This window comes from Camelus ferus, chromosome 23 (genome assembly GCF_009834535.1).
Source record: "Camelus ferus isolate YT-003-E chromosome 23, BCGSAC_Cfer_1.0, whole genome shotgun sequence".
Lineage (NCBI taxonomy): Eukaryota > Metazoa > Chordata > Mammalia > Artiodactyla > Camelidae > Camelus > Camelus ferus.
The window spans coordinates 31,240,240-31,258,642 of record NC_045718.1 but is presented as its reverse complement, the minus strand read 5'-3'; the positions used below and the strand labels follow the sequence as shown (position 1 = coordinate 31,258,642).

The window sequence follows — 18,403 nt, the reverse complement described above, 5'->3', positions numbered from 1 at the left end:
TTCTGGAAAAGGCAAAGCTATAGAGACAGTAAAAAATATCAGGAGTTGAGGGAGTGTTGAACAGGTAGAACACAGGACAGTGAAACTATTCTGTATGATGTGATAGTGGTGAACATATGTCATTATACATTTGTCAAATCCCACAGAATGTACAAGACAAATAATGAATCCTAATGTAAAGTATTGGGTGATCATGATGTGTCAGTGTAGATTCAACAAATGTAAAACTCCTGGTGCAGGATGTGGATAGTAAAGGAAATGGGGGTGTGTGTGTGTATGTGTGGGTGTGGGTGGGTGTGCATATGGCAGTATTTGGGAAATCTGTACTTTCTGCTCAATTTTTTGAAAACCTAAAGTTATTTTTTAAAAAACCTATTTAAACAAAACCAAATTATATTCTATATGGCTAAATACTCGAAGTAGCAGTGGCTGTCACTTTTGGCAAAACTTAAGTACAGAATTCAGACATTCACATCTGTACTCAAGGCCTCAGGTGACACTGAGGACGGCTAGAACAGAGCACAGCAATCACTGGGATGCAGATCAATTTGACGAGGGTTTCTCCACCATTTATTCTATTTTTTTTCTGATTACTAGTAAGACTGTAATCAAAAACCTCTCAACAAACAAAAGTCCAGGACCAGATGGCTTCACTGGTGAGTCCTAAGAAACTTTTTTTTTTTTAATCTGAGGTATAACTGGTATATAACTTTATACTAGTTGCAGGTGTACACTTACAAAGTGATCACCACTCACATGGTCACACTAACATTTCAAGTGTTGGGAGGCAATTCTTTTCCTATACACTTATCCCAAAGAAATATTCATAAAATGTTTATAAGATTCAAAAATATATAAAGTTATAAAGTGGGAAAAGGTTCTTTCCTACCCTGCCCCCATCAAGGCACCCTCCTTCTGCATATACAAATACTAATATTCATTATTTTTTCCTCTTTTTTATATAAATGGTGGCATGTCATACACTTGATTCCTACTCTTTTTATTTAACAAGATATTTAGGAGATATTCTTTAGCCTTTTCAGAGTAGTTACATCAGAATTCACTGTATCATTTAGAGTTTAGCTACTATTATCTACAAGGCTCCCTTAAATAAATAACTGTATTTCTGAGGAAAAATTCATAGAAAGGAGTTGCTGGGTCAACGTTTGTTGTGATTATAATTTGAGCCATCTAAAAGGGCCATAATGAGCAATACCTCATCAGCTATGTATCGCAACTGTTTCCTCATATCCTGGCCAACAGTGTGTGTGATCAAGTTTTGAGACTTTTGTCAACTGATAGGCAAAAAATGGTATCTTAGTTCCTTTTCTTTTATTACCAATAAATTAAGACATTCCCCATATGTTTAACAAGATAATTTCCTTTCCTGTGAGGGTCTGTTCATATTCTCTATTTTTCTATTGGGATATTGGTCTTTTTCTTATCAGTTTTTAGTCATTCTTTATGCATGCAGGAGATTAGCCCTTTGTGATATGAACTACAAATATTTTTTTTAGTTGGTCACTTGTTCTTTGATGACATTGTTTTAATGCAGAGATTTTAATTTTTATGTATCAGATTCTTCAATCTTTTCACTTATGGTGGCTGGGTTTTATGTTCAGAGTAAAAAAAGAACCCCTACCTCAGGTTATAGAAGTCTCCCTATTTTCTTCTAGTACTTTGATGGTTTTAGTTTTTATACTTAAATCTTTGACTCATTTGGAATTTATCCTGGTATACAGTATAAAGTATGAATTCAACTTTTTTGAGATGGCTTCCCAGTTGTCCCAATATTACTCACTGAATAGTCCTCTTTCTGTCACTCGGGTGGGGAACATTATATATTAGGCATTTCCAATATCGTATTATATTAGGGTCCATTCCTGGACTTTATATTCTGTTCCATTTCTCCGTCAGTTAATTCACTGCAATGTTTTACTGAGGCTTTTGAAAACTATATTAGTGTTTTTTAGGCCCCACCCCAGCTTGACTTTCTTTTTGGAGTTTTCCTGCCTGTCTAGTTCTGAAAACAAAACAAAAAAATTAAAATAAAAAATAAAGAGTAGATCCATTAAAATAATTTTGCATAATAATATTAAAAGTAGAAAGAGGTGACATAAATGAGCTGCTCAATGTTACATTCAGAAAAGCATCTCAACAAATGTCACATCTTTCTTTTGGTTTGGTTTGTTTTTCCTTTGGTTTGACTTTTGAAATAGATTTTATTTGACTATCCAGCTTCTTTAATTTCAGCTGAATTCTCCTAAATCAGAAGGAAGAGGCTCTTTTGTACCACTTTGAACAGTGAAGGACCAGAACCAGAAAGAAGGGACTGAGCCCCCAGTAAACATAACATATGCTGGTTTCAAATTTACCTGTGAAAAGTAAGCAAAGCTGATAAAATAAAGATTTAACCCTTAAATATCACAGCTGCAAGGATGAAAACATGGCCAAATTTAGGGACAGGTCAAGCAATTTTCAAACTCTGCATGACATTTTTGTACCCAACTGTAATAAAATTACTTGAATAATAAACATAGAAGCTTTTCAACATTACAACAAGCAAATACAAACAAACATGTTTCTAGAAAACCTAAGTGATCTTTCTAGAGGTAAAGAAAGTAAGAGTGACAAATGATGAGCTATGCCAGGTCAATATGTAAAAACCAACTGAACTTCTATATACTAGTAACAAGTTCATGGATTGGGAATCTCAATATTTTTAAGATGTCTGCTCTCCCAACTTTTCTGCAGATTCAGTGCAATCCCATCCAGAATTCCAGCAGGCTGCTTCTGCAGAAACTGATCAGCTGACTGCAAATTTTACATGGAAATGCAAAGAGCCTAAGATTTAGACATAAATAATTTTGGAGAAAGAAGGACAAATTTGGATGGTTTATACTAGCTGATTTCAAGATTAATATATCTAAAATAATCAAGAGAGTGGCAGAAAAAGATACAGTAGCATAGAGTGGATATAAAGATCAATGGAACAGAATAAAGAGTGCGAAATAGGTTCATGCATCTATGATCAACTGGTTTTCAAAAAGAGGGCATGATAATTCAATGAAAGTAAAGTCTTTTCAACAAACAAGGCCAGACAGCTGCATGGGAAAAAGTAATCATGACCTCTAAACCTCACATCAAACTTAGAAAATTAGTTTGAAATGGATCATAGATCTAAATGTAAATGCTAAAGCTGTAAAACTACTACAAAAAAGCAAAGGAGAAAATTTTTGCTAACTTAGGATAGTCGATTCCTTACAACAGAAACACACAAACCATTAAAAAAAAATGATAAATTGGACTTCATGTAAATTAAAAACTCATGTCCTTCAAAAGATGCCTTTAGAAAATAAAAAGGTAAGTAACAGAATAGGAGAAAATATCCTCAACAGCATATCTGATAAAAGACTTCAATCCAAGATAAAGTAAGAAATTATACAACTTAATACAGAGAGAAACAACTCAATTTTTTAAGAGCAAAAGATGAGGATATAAAATAAGATACCCAAATGACTGATAAGCATATGAAAAAATGCTCAGCATTTCAGTCATTAGGGAAACACAAATTTAAACCACAACAGGATACTATTTCACATCTAGTAGAATGGCAAAAATTAAAAGACTGACAAAACTCAAGTGTTGGTAAGAAAGAGGGCCAACAGGAACTCTCATAGATTGCAAAATGGTACTACAGCCACTGTGAAAAGGAGGCTGGCAGTCTCCTATAGTTAAACATACACTTACCATGAGACCCAGCAATTCTTCTCCTGGTTAGTTACTCAAGAGAAATAAAAACACACGTTCTCTCTCTCTCTCTCCCTCTCTCACACACACACATTCAGAGTACCATTATTCATAAAAGCCCAAAACTGGACATAACCAGTGTCTGCTGACAAGTCAAAGGACAAGCAAACTGTGGTATATTCATATAATGGAAAACTAGTCAGCAAGAGAAAGAATCAAACTACTGAAAAACACAACAACATGGATGAATCTCTAGAACATTACACTGAGCAAAAGGAGCCGGACACAAATAAGTACACACTGTATGATTCCATTTACATAAAGTTCTAAAACAGGCAAAGTCGGAGTATGATGACAGAAGTCAGATCAGGGGTTACCTGGAGCAGTGTTTGTAAAGGGACTGAAAACCATAAAGGAACACAAGGAACTTTCTGAAGTGATGACGCGTTCTACTTAGTGACTGCAGTGCTGGTTACATCTGTCAAAACTTACAGAACTGTATTTATGCATTACTGTGGGTAACTTAAATTTCAATTAAAAAAAGTAAGGTTACAGGGTGAGAGTGGCTAATGTGGAGCTATGCCAATATGTCCCAATTCTTAAAAAGCCTCGAAAATCTGGCTGGAGGTAAGAAACAATTTCAATTAAAAAAGATTTTTTTAATGACTAAATCTTTGGGAGGACACTTATATGACTACTCTCTTGGTGATCAGAATGAAAAGTGCCAGTAAGATTAACTGTAAAACTGTTTCTGATTTTAATTAATAAGCCCATTTTATTAGAGAAATGTAAATAAAAACATTTCCTCTAGGATCCAAGAATGCCTGAGAGGTCAAAGCAGACTACTGTTTCTTCAAATATGGTAAAAAACCCAGTCCAGGTCAGCAGACATGACTTTACTCTAGCAGAAGAAGAGTTAAGTCATATGTCCAAAAAAACCCACCACCAGCTCAAACCCCTTAACTGGTTATTTCAGTCAAAAGTGATAAGATGGTCAACTAACTTAGAGCATTTAGACCAAGACTGGAGGCACTGAAACACAGCAATCATCTCATACAACTGTTTGAACTTGGACTTTCAAGAATTTTCAATCAACAATCATAACGAGAAATACTGAGTCTGGAGTAATAAATGGCTAGTGATTTAATGGAAGTTTTAGTATAGTCAATAAACGGGATCTCATGGCTAAGGTCTATTATACTTCTGGGAGTCTGGAAATGAAAGATATTCAAGTGAACAAAACTCATCACAACACTGTTCAGTTCAGACATTTCTTTGGGCTGGGCACTCCCCTGCCAACTCTCCTTGTAAGTGTCAAGTAACTGCCTTCATTTAACAGGAAATAACTATAAACAGAATTCCTCAACACAGGAAAAGTCAGAGTGATTTTTTTTTTTAACCCTTCTAAGCTGACCTTATCATGAGGGTAATTTTAATTTTCTGAAACTATGGCTAAGTCTCTAGTGCTGAGTTTGGGCAGTTGAGGTCAAAGATAAGAAACTATTTGTTAAAAAGAGTGAAGCAGGTCAAATAATACTTGAATGAGACTGATTACAAGTTCTGAGATAGAACAGACACAAGAGGTCATTTTCTCCTAGTTTCTAAAAACATTCAAAATTAAAATCTCTCAAGAACTCTCACAAAGGCAACTGTTTCACTTGTTTTCATGAGTTCACATCTACTGGCCTCAATTCTAATCTCTTCTTTCTCATACCTTTAAGAACATTTCTTACCTCTTTTGATATGGATGGTTTTACTTTCTTGAAAGCTTCTTCAAAGTGCTTCTGACTAATCTTGAGTTCACCTGTGGAGCAAACGCATAAACATACAGATCTGGGTACAGTATGCTAACTGTGATTTACAACTTAGTTTCTCTTGTGAGACTTCCAAGAAGCATTCAAGGGGAGCACTCAGGAAATGAGTGATGACATTGGTTCTATCCTTTTTCAGAACAACATTCAAGCCAGATATATTCTGCTCATCATATTTTTTAGACGTTTTTCCTTTTCATTTAATTTACACATTCCTGATCATATTTAATTTTACAAAAGTGCTTACATTTTATAGTTTCATACATTTTAGTGCAATCTTTTATCCCTAGCAATCAAAACAATTTATCTTGGGATAAATTATATAAAAAAGTTTATCCATATTTAATTAGAGAGATTCTTATTCTTTAAAAAGAAGAACAGTCCGTGTATCTTTTATTTACTTATTTACCCCCTGGATTTAATGAGATATTGTTGACATATAACATATTTAAGTTTAAGGAGTAAAGCGTGATATAAATGAAACTATTACCATGAGAATATTAGCTAACACCTCCATCCCGTCATGATTACCTTTTTTTGGGGGTGGGGGTGGGGGATGATGACTTTTAAGATCTACTCTCCTAACCTGGAAGTACCAGACCCTTGAACAACGTGAGGGTTAGGAGTGGCAACCCTCGGCACAGTCAAAAATCCATGTGTAACTTTATCGTTGGCCTCTGAACTTGCAGTGCCACATCTGTGGATCCACCCAAGCATGGATTGTGTAGTAGCCAAGTATTTACTGAAAAAAATCCACATGAAAGTGGATCCACACAGTTCAAACCCACGACGTTCAAGGGTCAACTGTGTGGAACACAGTACTGTTAATTAGTGCATAGGATCCTCAGAAACTTACTCTTCTTTATAGCAGGAAGTTTGTACCCTCTGACCAGGGTACATACCATTTCTCCCAGCCTCTGCTCATCAGATTTTAATGCAGTACCATCCAAAGAGACCTGTCACTTGTAAACAGATAACCCTTTGTAATCTGTGCATTATTTGCTTTAACTTAATAGCATCGTTCATGAAGAAGAACCACAGTTGTTCTCTTTTAAGACAATTCAAACAAATTTAACTGAGAATGGAAAGTAAAATTCCACTGTATTTAAGAGTGCATACACATAATTAGACGCTATGGAGTTGTGGTGTCATGTAATATGTATGGAGCATATCATAACACTGGATTTTAATTCTTTATACGATTACGCCATTACATAGTAAGAGAAATCAAATAACTAAATGTTAAATAAGGCTTGGTTTACAATTTTAATATGACAACTTACAAGATGATAATTTATACTTAAAATAGTAAACTCCCTACACAGATATTAAGATAGTAATATATTTACCTAAAAATAAAATAAAGTGTATAGCTGAACACATCAAATGGAAGTTGGATGGTATTACTGATTTCTGGTTTAGTATAATATGAATGCAAAGTCCCTGAAGGACATGCAGCTAGAAATGTAAACTGGAGCAAAGCAGAGATGTCAGAATCTGTTACACACGTTTATAAAATAACATCCAATCAGAATTACTAATAGCAGCTAACACATACACAGAGGCCTGTTAATTTTTAGTGACAAAACAAGACAATCATCAGATTCAGTGCTCAGGCAGCTGCCACGACATGTTTTTTGGTTTTTTTTTAATAAGATTTTCTAATGTTGCTAATTATTTCCCACTCACTTCCAAAAGAACTTAAAATGGTTTACAAGAAAAGAAGTTCAGATAACTGAATCTTTAAATGACAAAAAAACCTCAGGACTTCATAATTAATATATGTGTGCTGACAAATCTAAGCTAAGCATGTGCTGCTATAGCTGTAAATAAAAGTTAGTTCTAAGAGTATTCATAGCCAAAGGAAAAAGAGAAAAGAAAAAAAAGAATAAAAATCAAAAAAGACATCTTTCTGGAAACCTGAAGAAAAGGGGATCAACAGCGACTTGAACTTCAGATGAAAGCACAGGTTTTGAGGACAAGGTGGGTCTTGCTGAAGAAGGTGTTCGACAGCACTGTGAGGAAGGTGGCCACACACTGCAGCTGATCAGACAACTGTCTCAGGTACCAAGACAAGTGAGGCTATTCCTGTACTGGCACGGCTGGTCTGCAGATGACAAATGAATCTTTTTTGTGCACACATCCCCAAATAGTACAATCAAAGATACTGTCAAATGTGAAGGATGGTGCAAAACTGTTGAGATGGCGCCAAATCACATCACACAGTAACAATAATCACATCACATAGTACATATATGGATTTTGTGTTTTGAAAGGAAAAGTGTAAGTATATGGAAAGTTACTTCAGTTTTCACTTCTAATGTGTGTGTGTTTTCTAGGCTCTTCAACTGAGATTACATTTTAATAGGAAAGGAGGTATCACCTTAGCAAAAGGTGAGAAGGTTTTCCAGAATTGATAAATGGACCAAACTTACGATGAAGACAGTGCGTGGAACCACTTGCCTAAATCTAAGTATTTGCATATGATGATAAGAGAGAATACCTTTTGTTAGGCACCAAATAACTTTGCTAGTACTACAGCTGTCAGCCACAGAGGTTACATAATATTCCAGAAAAATGTCAGTTTTAATATTACAGATGACAGATGCCAGGAAATGATCATTTTCTCAAAAATGGCAGTCCCTTCTCTAAGAAGGCAGAAGAAAGAAGAGGTGCCACATTTACAGGATTCCTGTTTCCAGGTTAACAGTGGCTTTAAGTATCCAGAGTGATAATTAATTAGGACTAAGAGATTCTGGAGAGAACTGTACCTTTCTCGTTTCCACTCTTCTGTCTTGCCATTTCCTGCTTCAGGGCACAGATAGAAGCCTCCCGTACCAAAGCAGAGAGATCTGCACCCCTGTAATAAAAGAAGTGTTTTTAGTTGCTTATTCCTAGACACTGCAAAAGACCAGAAAGAAGTCTGAGGCAGTTTTAAGTCACATACTAAATAATCAGGAAAGAAACTGACCAATAAAGGTGGAATAAACTGATTATGGTCAGCATGAAAGAGCTTTTAGCTTTCAATTAAAATATTTCTAACTTTTAGAAAAAAGGAAGTGATGGAGGAGACAATGCAATGAATCATAAATATTCCCCCACAGATGCTAATGTTAATATAAAAAGTCTAAAATGTTCAGTCAGTAGAAAGCAACCTGCACATTATTTATTGCAAAATTTTCATCCATAAGGCCCATGCTAAAGTGCTGATTGGCCCATTAGCATATTACCTAACGTCTAAAATAAGCTTATATAAAGTCACTTATGACCCCTGGTTCAAAAAAGGAAAATGTAATGGCTAAAAAGTCTTTGATGCACTTGATTCAAGCTCAAGCTGAATGGACACATCATAAGTTACTTAAAATATGACAAAAAACTAACAAGCCTTCACGTAACTGTTGTGTGTAATAATGTGCTGAGTCAGCATGGTTCCTGAGTTCAATGAAAGACATTGGTGCTGACTGGCGTTTCATAACATGACATCTTTAACAGGATTCTTAAAGCTTCTTTGAGAAAGTTTGAATTTGGAGTTAAAACAAACCTCGTTTCTAGACATTAAATTTATTTAATGTGTAATGCTGACAATCCACAAAACTAATTAAAGACCCACAAAGCTGAAATTAACTGTGTGGATGTTAACAGGTGTGCTGTGAAAAAATGCATTCCAAGGCTTGAAAAACTTGAAGATTATTTTCTTTTAAATGCTGAAGCAGCTGGATAATTTTGCAGCTGCTAATGAAATGTCTGCTATAATATTCTGGAACGACAGAGAGACAACTTGTGAAGGGCAGTGATGGTGGTCAGGGCAGCTGGGTACCAAGAGTCAACATACGAGAGGATTCCCTCTACTCCCAGGAATCCCTCAGAGTCTCAAAAAGGCAGTCCCTTCTCTAAGAAGGCAGAAGAAAGAAGAGGTGACAATTTAGAGGATTCCGAATTTAATCCTCCCAACATCATTCTCCCTCGTTTTACACATGAGGAAACTGAGGCTCAGAGAGTTCACTGATTTGAGATGGAGATACTCACGAGTAGCAGTCACAGCGAAGGTCACCAGCAACTGCTTCCAAATTTACATCCGCATCCAGCGGGGGTTTAGTGCCATTCTAAGTAAGAGAGAAAAATCCATTTTCACTGAGGCTTCAAACATCAGTATTCTCCCACAGAACAGTTCCTTAATAAATAGTAATGGCTGCCTGACTAAATGAATATAACTGACTCCCAGACTAGAGTTATGAGACTTTTACAAACTTCAATTTTGAGAAATGAGTTTAAGAAGCAGATTCCAGGCTTGGGAAAGCTTAAATAAAGGCAAATAAATAATTGATGCTGGTGAAGCTCGAAGAATTTGTAAGCACTACAGCAAAAACAAAACAATTAAGAACAAACACCACCACCTCAATCTTTCCGAAGGTAAAGAGTCACATTTGCTTTGCCTGATTAAATATGGCAAATCCTTAAGCAGTGATTTGTTTTGATGTGGATATGTGTTTAGTTTTGATGTGAGGTTGGCTAGGAAGGCAGAAATAACACTGAAAGTGGCCAGGAGAGAACAGGCAGCAAACTGGCTCTACAATAAAAGCCAGAGTCCTCTGTGCTAGATGTGTTCTTCTCCAACCCTTTATCTAAAACTCAACCCCAACTTTGGTGCCAATTCCCCTTCAGCTCATACCAAGAGATTCGAGAAAGGACAAGTATCCAAACAGCCTTAGAATTCCAACAACACTTAACGTGGTACCTTGCGTGCATACAGTACATATTTAATAACATTTTTAGTGACTTAAACTGCAGAGGCAAACAAAATAGTTTTTAGTGATTTAAAGTAATTGACATGGTTAGATGGTAGGTTCTTGAGTATTTGCTTTATTATTCTGATTCATAACTTATATATACAGTGTATATCATCTTTCCCTGGTAGCAAATACTACATGGAAATAAACAGTTTAAGAAGAAATACACGGAAAAAGTAAATAAACATTTGTCATTGTCTCAAGGGTAAATATTAGCTGGGCAGGTGGGTCAGGTGACCCAATGCTCTGCTTGGAGCACTTGCCCAGCTAATATTTACTTGCATCCAGGCCCCGTGCTCAGGAGAGGTGGTGTCCTCTCCTGTCCTTCCAGCTGGGCGTGTTTAAGAATTTCATAAACTGTACATCTGTTAGCAGCTATTGTTTGCTAAAATGCAAATATTCATGTAAGACAGGTTCAAGAAACGGTTACGTTTCCCATTCAACATTCTGTGAGATAAACATGGGAAAATAAACTGTGTGACCATGGGAAACAATCTCTGTGCTTCCCCTCCCCCTCCAGTTGTGTATAAAACTACATGGTGAGACTGTATGATTCCTAAGGTTCCCTTTAATGTAATTTAAAAAATTGGGGGGGGGGGAGGGAGGTCATTAGGTTTATTTATTTATTTACTTATTTTTGGAGACAGTACTGGGGATTGAACCTAGGACCTCATGCAGGCTAAACATGGACTCTACCACTTGAGCTATACCCTCCCCACCCTTTAATGTAATTTTGTCAGTTAACCCCATGGGGGTAGAGGTGAGCAGTGGCTGAAGGAAGCCGGAGGGCAGCTTCTGTGACTCTGGTAATGGTCTCTCTTTTACTATGGTAAAATTTACTTTAAAAATTTTTATCATTTTAACCATTTTAAAATGTACAGTTTAGTGGTATTAAGTACATTCATGCTATTGTGCAACCATCAATCTCTAAAACATAACCATCCATCTTCTCAAAGTGAAACTGTGTGTTAACCACTAATCCTGCCATTACCTCCTCCCCCAGCCCCTGACAACCACCGCTCTACTTTCTGTCTCGATGAATTTAATGAACTGGTAATATTCTCCTTACTGATCTGTAGGTCCTGTTTATAAAAACGCGTGAAGTTGGACAATGATATGTATACTTTTTCTGCATTATACTTCAATAAAAAGGCCTAAAAAGCGGAAATAACACTGAACTAGAAATTTAAAAACCTGAGTTCTAAAGTTCCCATCTGCAACTGAATGGACCTTTGGAAAGTTCCTAAATCTTTATTGCTTATTTTGGTAACAACCCCTCCACCCCTACCCCAGCATCTTATCTCCAGATAAGTAAAGATAATTTGCTGCTATATGTGGGAGGGGAAGGAGAAATCTTTTTAAAATGGTGTTGGTGAACATCTAATAGGGAGTTTTCATGATGGAGAATAGAAATGCTTGGACTTTCCAAGCTATTCCTGAAGCCTGATAACACTGCCTTGTTGAGTCCCTCAATCCACTACTGGGAGGAGGTAGGGGGTAGAGGGGAGGGGCTACCTTATTAGGCATGAGCCCTTATGAGATTCTTTAATGTTTCTAAGAAACTACCAACCTTACCTTGGCTGTCACCCAGCATATGGATGCTCCCTACACCAATTCCATGTGTGGCTGGAGCATTTTACCTCAAACTATCTACAGTCTTGTTTTAACCTAATGCTCATTGATGAGAAAAAGATTCATGGAGATAATTCTTTTACACTTCTCAGTGTCTAAATTCTACTCTTGGGTCAAGCTGGACTTCCATAAAGGGCCGCACATTCTCAGAAGTACATTTCTTCGATTTTTCATGAAGTTGTTTTTAATGAACTGGCCCTTAGTCCTGTCCTCGGCTTAAGTTAAGAGAAACACCAGCTTCGGTCTTGAAAGGCTTACTACTGTGTTTATGATAGAGATATTGTCAAAAATGGCTATTACATCTGGGTGTCCTTTTTATGAGAACCCAGAGGAGAAATTTTTCTCACAACTACATACTGGGAGCAACTGCCAGCTCTTTATATTGAGGGCACCCTTTAAGTTAAATCTTTTGCAAAAGGTCAATATATAAGGGAACACAATAAATAAATGATTATCTAAAATTACTACCTTAGAAAAATAAATCTCAGAAATTTAGATTCTCAGAATCTAATTCTTAGGAAATTAATTTTTTAAAAAATAAATCTCCAAAATACCTCCACTTGAAAGAAACTAATGAACTGCCTTTTTCTGGGAGTGTGGGTGTGGAGACCCACACAGCAGACCTCCAAAAGCTTCAACAGCAACGTTACTTTCCAATTAGCAGAAAAAAGGGCTGATGACTCTCTGGATCATTAAAATCTAATTATTCTTAACTGAAATGGGGCCATGTTTCTGACCTGCAGTAAGATGTGAAATGAAAGGTGAATTCTATGCACTGTCAAGTGGGAGCAATGAGAAATTGTTTAATTGCATATTAGAAAGTTTATAAAACTAAATATATAAACATTTTAGAGAATCATTTATTGAAATGATACTTATATCTATGAAACATTTAGAATGCTTTATACTAATGTGGTTTTTCTTCACTACTGATTTTACTATCCTTTAATAAAGCACTGATGGATATCACAAATAATTTTGTGACAGAGAAAGCTGAGCCAAAGGAATTATTAGAAAAAGGAAAACAGTCTCTTAAGAAGTTATGGCCCACAAACATCATGATTCTATTTACATAAGGTACCTAGAGTAGTCAAATTCATAGAGAAAAAGTAGAATGGTGGCTGCTGGGGGTTGAGCTGCTGGGGTACAGATTTTCAGGCTGCAAAATGAAGAGTTCTGGAGATGGACAGTGGCAGTACAACAATGTGAATGCACTGATGCCAAAAAACTGTCCAGTTAAAAATGGTTAAAATCATAAATTTCAGTTAAATATATCTTACTACAATTTAAAAGAAAAAGGAAGTTATGACCCATGTAAATATTATTCTGATACTTAATCCTGTAATTCTCATTAAGCAATATACGTTATGGAACACACATGTTCAAAAAGTTACTCAAAATGTACTACTATCTTTTATTTCAATAATCACATCTCTATTTAGTCAATGAAATCTATTTTTAATCACATAACAGAGTCTGGAATCAGTAATGATTTTTATTCACATAGTCGACTGGAAAACAATAAAGAAAGGAAAACTTAACATAATCATATCACCATAACATGGTAATTGTTGCTCTGTGATTTCTTGCCAGTCTTTGAACACATACATAGAAACACTCATCTCTGTATCCTGCTTTTGTGAGATAAACTTTGCTTGTCAGTAAAATGGAAATAGTATTTCTTTGAACATTTAAATATTCAATTCAAACATTTAAAAAGGCAGTTGCAAGGATTAAGCATATTCATATATGTAAAGTACCTAGAATACAGTAAGTGCTTAATATATTACTATTATTATATCAGATATTCTTATCTTAGTTCATGAAAATTTAACACAATGTTTCTAGGTGAAATGTTATTATATGTTTTAGTCTTATGGGACACATTTAAAAACTATATTGAGAGTTTTGGATCTTTCAGTGTAGTTTTTATCGCTGTTTTAAAGACTGCATATTATCTCAAAGCACTTGCCAGACATCAAATAACCTTTCTGGTTTTCCGAGATAAGGCTAAGTTTTAATAACGTTTATAGGGAAGAAATGGGAATTAAGAAAAAAAAAATTCCACTTGTCCAAGGAGGTTTTTAGTGATAAACCTCTTACCACACCATTATCAGAAATAGCAAACAAAAATTTAAAAGCAATATATCATTGCTTGCTTTTCTTAAAATTTTTTTTGTGGGGGGAGATATCTAGATTTATTTATTTATTTTAATGGAGGTACTGGGGATTGAACCCAGGACCTCATGCATGCTAGACACACACTCTACCACTGAGCTATACTCTTCCCATCCCCATTGCTTGCTTTTCTTTTAAGAAACCAGACTCCAAAAGATATTGAGAAGTGGCTCTGACCCTCAGATCTTTAGACTTTTAAGATCAAGACTAAACAATTTTATTCTAATCTACTCCTAATATTTCAGGTATTAACTGGAAAAAGAGGAAGCAGTATACATAAACAATTTTTATATAAAATTGGGGAACTTAGGGGAAGGGTATAATTCAGTGGTAGAGTGCCTGCCTAGCATGCATGAGGTCCTGGGTTCAATCCCCAGTACCTCCACTTAAAATCAATCAAACTACCCCTCCCCCACCAAAAAAACCCAAACAAAAAACAAAAACAAAAACAAAAAAATTGGAGAATTTAAGTAAAAAGCCAGCAACCTTTGAAACAGAAAAGTTTATTAAATATGGAAAATGCCTATTTTCTCCACTTTTGGCTGACTGCGAAAGACTAGATATGGGCAGGAAGTCCGCCTGGTGGACTCTTGCCCTGAAACTAAGATTGTGCTTTCTCCCCCCCTCTACCCTGCTTCAGCCATCGACAAAGATCTTCAAACAAAAACATCTGAGGCCTCTGGAGGGAAAAAGTAAGATAAGGGTGTGAAATGCAGTGCAAGCAGCTCTCTTCAGAGGGCACCAGAAAGTGCCTTCGTCACCCAGGCCAGCGCGGGTCCCTGTCCTCTTGTGGGTCTGAGAACACTACTACCCAGAACTGCAGCAAAAATTCACTCTAAGAATAAACGGCCCAATCGTAAAGGCCAGTCAAACGTGCTTATGCGTATTCAAGGAATCAGTTGTCTAAGTTATAAATAGTAAGTAGTTCATTTGTGTCATTTTTTTTAGATTCCCCATATAAGTGACATCGTATGGCATTACTGCGTTCTGTTGATTCATATTTTGTGGTTGGCTTTATTCCTTTGATAACTACGTAAGTTTAAAAAGCTAAAGCTCTAAACTGTTCTTAGAAACAATGAAAAGTACATATATGTACATTTTAAAAAATTTAAAAAGATACAAAGTTAAAAGAAAAAAAAGAATAAAATGGCCCAAAGCCCTCCTTTGCCTTTGGCACAGATCTGAGAACTTTCTAAACCACAATCCCACAAAAGTTGCTTTTAAAAGTCAAATAGATTTTTATCAAAATGTCTTCTTCTGTTTTTTTTTTCTTTCCATAGTCACAACTGTGTGCACGGAGGCTGTCCAAAGGGCCTAATTCTAGGCTCTTCTTCCTTAACATCTACACTTATGCTTTTGTTTAAACAAACAAACAAACAAAAAACAACCCTCCCTCAAATATATACATATGCTCATGATATTCCCCAGTCTAACACAAACACAAGTCACTGAAGTCCCCTCTAACACCCCCTTACTGAGACACCCCCCAGCTCTCTGTGTGCGGGTCCTCCCTCGCTGTGAAGAGTAACGAGGCCCGCCTGTGCATCTCAAGTGTTCCTGCTCTCTGACTGGAGGGCACTGACACGCCAGAAAAATCAGGCCCATCCCCGGAAGGGAAGCACTGTTCATATTTTGGCATGTTTTCTTCTTGACTTTCTTCTTTATATTTCTTTATATAGTTGAAATCTCTACTTACCTTCATTTACCCCTTCCTCAGGAATGAATTAATATGCTTGTTGTTTTATAAACATTCACATTATCTTTCCATCTAGCAGACAAGCTCCTTACAGGTAAGGACTGTGTCTTGTGTTTCTTAGTCTCTCCACAGTACACATGCAATCAGGGATATAGTTAGTTTACAATAACTCCTTGTTGACTAACTAGAAGATCATTCATTTAGGCTAATATCCTAGTATCTTATTTTTTAATGATTTGATCTCTGAAATGGGGCATCTACCCCTTAGTCTGAGAGCTAATAATTTTGGCAAATAGTGCTGAAATTCTAGACGAATGGAGTGTAAAGTTGTTCCATGGTGCTGAGTATCATTCAGTGGATGAAATATGTCTGGAAGAATGAGCCAATCATTCTTCTGGGTCCAAATCTGTAACGCCCTTAACACCACAAACCTCATGTCTGGCATGTCTAGAAATGAGTATCACTCCAATATATGCCTTTAATTAGTGACATCCCATGGGCAAGCATGCAAGCATCATCATTATATCACCACAACTATGAGAAATTTATAGAAACAAATTAGGATTGTATATATGTGCTTGTGTGTGTATATGTACATACACACATACATTAACCAAAGCAAACCAAAGCTCACTATCAGAGTTCCTAATGACAAAGCCAAGGAAAGGGAGAGAAATGCCATGAAGCATTCATTACCAAACTTACTTGATACAAAGAAACAAGTACACACAACTAAAGAAGGGTTTCTTAACTTTGAAACTATTGACAATTTGCGTTGGATAATTTGTCGTGGGGCTGTTTTACGTGCTGAAGGGCGTTTAACCCACAGCACCTGTTAGCCTGTAGCACCATCACTCCCTTACCTCGGTGATAAACAAATGTCCCCAGATATTGTCCTGGGCGTGGGAATGGGTTGCTGTTGCCAGTAAATTGCCCTAGGTTGAGAGCCACTGAACTGAAGCAATGTTGTTTTCATGCCCTTGACCACTGTATGTGCTGATGACAGGCAAAACGACAACCCAGCCAGATGACTCCTCTGAACTCCCAACCATAGAACCAACTTCCTACTAAACGTCTCCGCTTGGATAATGCTCAAGCACCTGAAACTCAAATAACATCACCTTCTCATTCCTCAACCTCTTTATGTTGGTAGATACCACCATCTATTCAGCTGCCCAAGCTGAGAATTCATCTTCCTTTTTCTTTACCCGCTAACTCTACAGTTAATCCAATGTCCTGTTAATTAAAACCTTTAAACAGTTCCCATATCTATGTTCTCTTAGCCATTCCCCTGATACTGCCTTAGTTCCAGCATGCTTCATTTTACGGCTTTACTTTCCCCCTCCTCCAAGGTGGCTTCCACACTGCCATCAGTGGGATCTTGTTAACCCACAAAGCTGATTATCCTCCTGTTCCCCCTCCTGTGGGAGATAGTTATGAACACTGTAATATGCAGTTTTAAGTACGGATGGCCCAGGGAAGTAGAAACACAGAATCTTCCTTTGCCAACATAGAAAGAAAACACTAAAAAAGTTAGGTTTAAAAATTTACCAATGGCAACTAAAGAAAGGGGTAAAACTTGCATGTTGAGAATGTTGAAAAGTGGTGCAGAGGAAAGAGAACATTCTGTTCTGGTGAGTAGGCCTCCATTTCTGGGAAGCAGCACTGAGGAAAGAAGCTGACAGAATCTTATAAATGTCCATTAATATTCCAATTTGGTGAGAAGCAGCCTGAGGAGTAGATAACCCTAGGAAAAGTTACATACAAACCTTCAGATATACTCTCAGGGGATTTCAGCAGAACCAGGAAGAACTGCCGTTTGTCATAATCCAGGAGCTGTGCAGCACATAACCAACCACACGGGAAGGAGTCGTGCTCCGCTCGGACAGACCAGGTCCAGGCATAAGACATTTGACAGGGGCTCTTTCAGAAGAGAGTAAGCTCAGTCTTCCTCATAAGGATTAAATTAGTACCAGCTTAGCTCCCTTTGCCACCCCCAGGCTGTAAACATGTAGATAGAAAGCAATAAACCAGACCTCAAACTGTAATATGTGAATGGTAGGAAAACTAGTTCCAGGTAGAGTGAGAAGGGGGATGAGAGAACTCACCCACTCTGTATCGGGACAAAGAGAAGGTATGGATGAGCTTGGAAGGAAGTTCCAATGTAAGGAAGGAAAAAGGAAAAAAAGAGAAGACTGTAGGTTTAATCACAGTGAATGCAGTAGAAAAAGACAAACATTAAAGCAAGTTAAGATATGGAAGACAAAGGGCATCTAATGTAAGAATAATTGGTGATCTTGGAGAAGTACATCCAATAAATGATACAGAAAAAGTATTTATACACACAACACAGAAACACTTCCCTGGGATGAAGGAAGAAGTGCACCTACAGAATGAAAAGGTACACCAGATTCCAGCTCCTTGCCACTCAAAATAAAGCCCCACCATCACCATCACCAGCAACAACAAGCAACTGACGGTGACGTATCTTATTGCACTTATTAAACTTCAAAGACAGAGACTTTTTTCAGGGATCCAAGCAGAAAAAG

The 18,403-nt window shown here is 36.8% G+C and overlaps 1 protein-coding gene across 5 annotated transcripts in view; it reads right to left on the bottom strand.

Annotated features, from left to right (window-relative positions):
* The window catches only part of NVL (nuclear VCP like), a 79,402-nt gene that overhangs the window by 1,618 nt on the left and 59,381 nt on the right, over nucleotides 1-18,403 (bottom strand). For 3 of the 5 annotated variants that reach the window (XM_014562136.2, XM_014562139.2, XM_032466618.1), the window contains exons 20-22: nucleotides 9,588-9,664; nucleotides 8,333-8,421; nucleotides 5,484-5,554 (exon numbers count right to left, since the gene is read on the bottom strand). In XM_014562136.2, coding sequence (XP_014417622.1) covers nucleotides 5,484-5,554; nucleotides 8,333-8,421; nucleotides 9,588-9,664 — 237 coding nt within the window. The other 2 variants (XM_014562138.2, XM_032466619.1) reach the window with 2 other exon arrangements.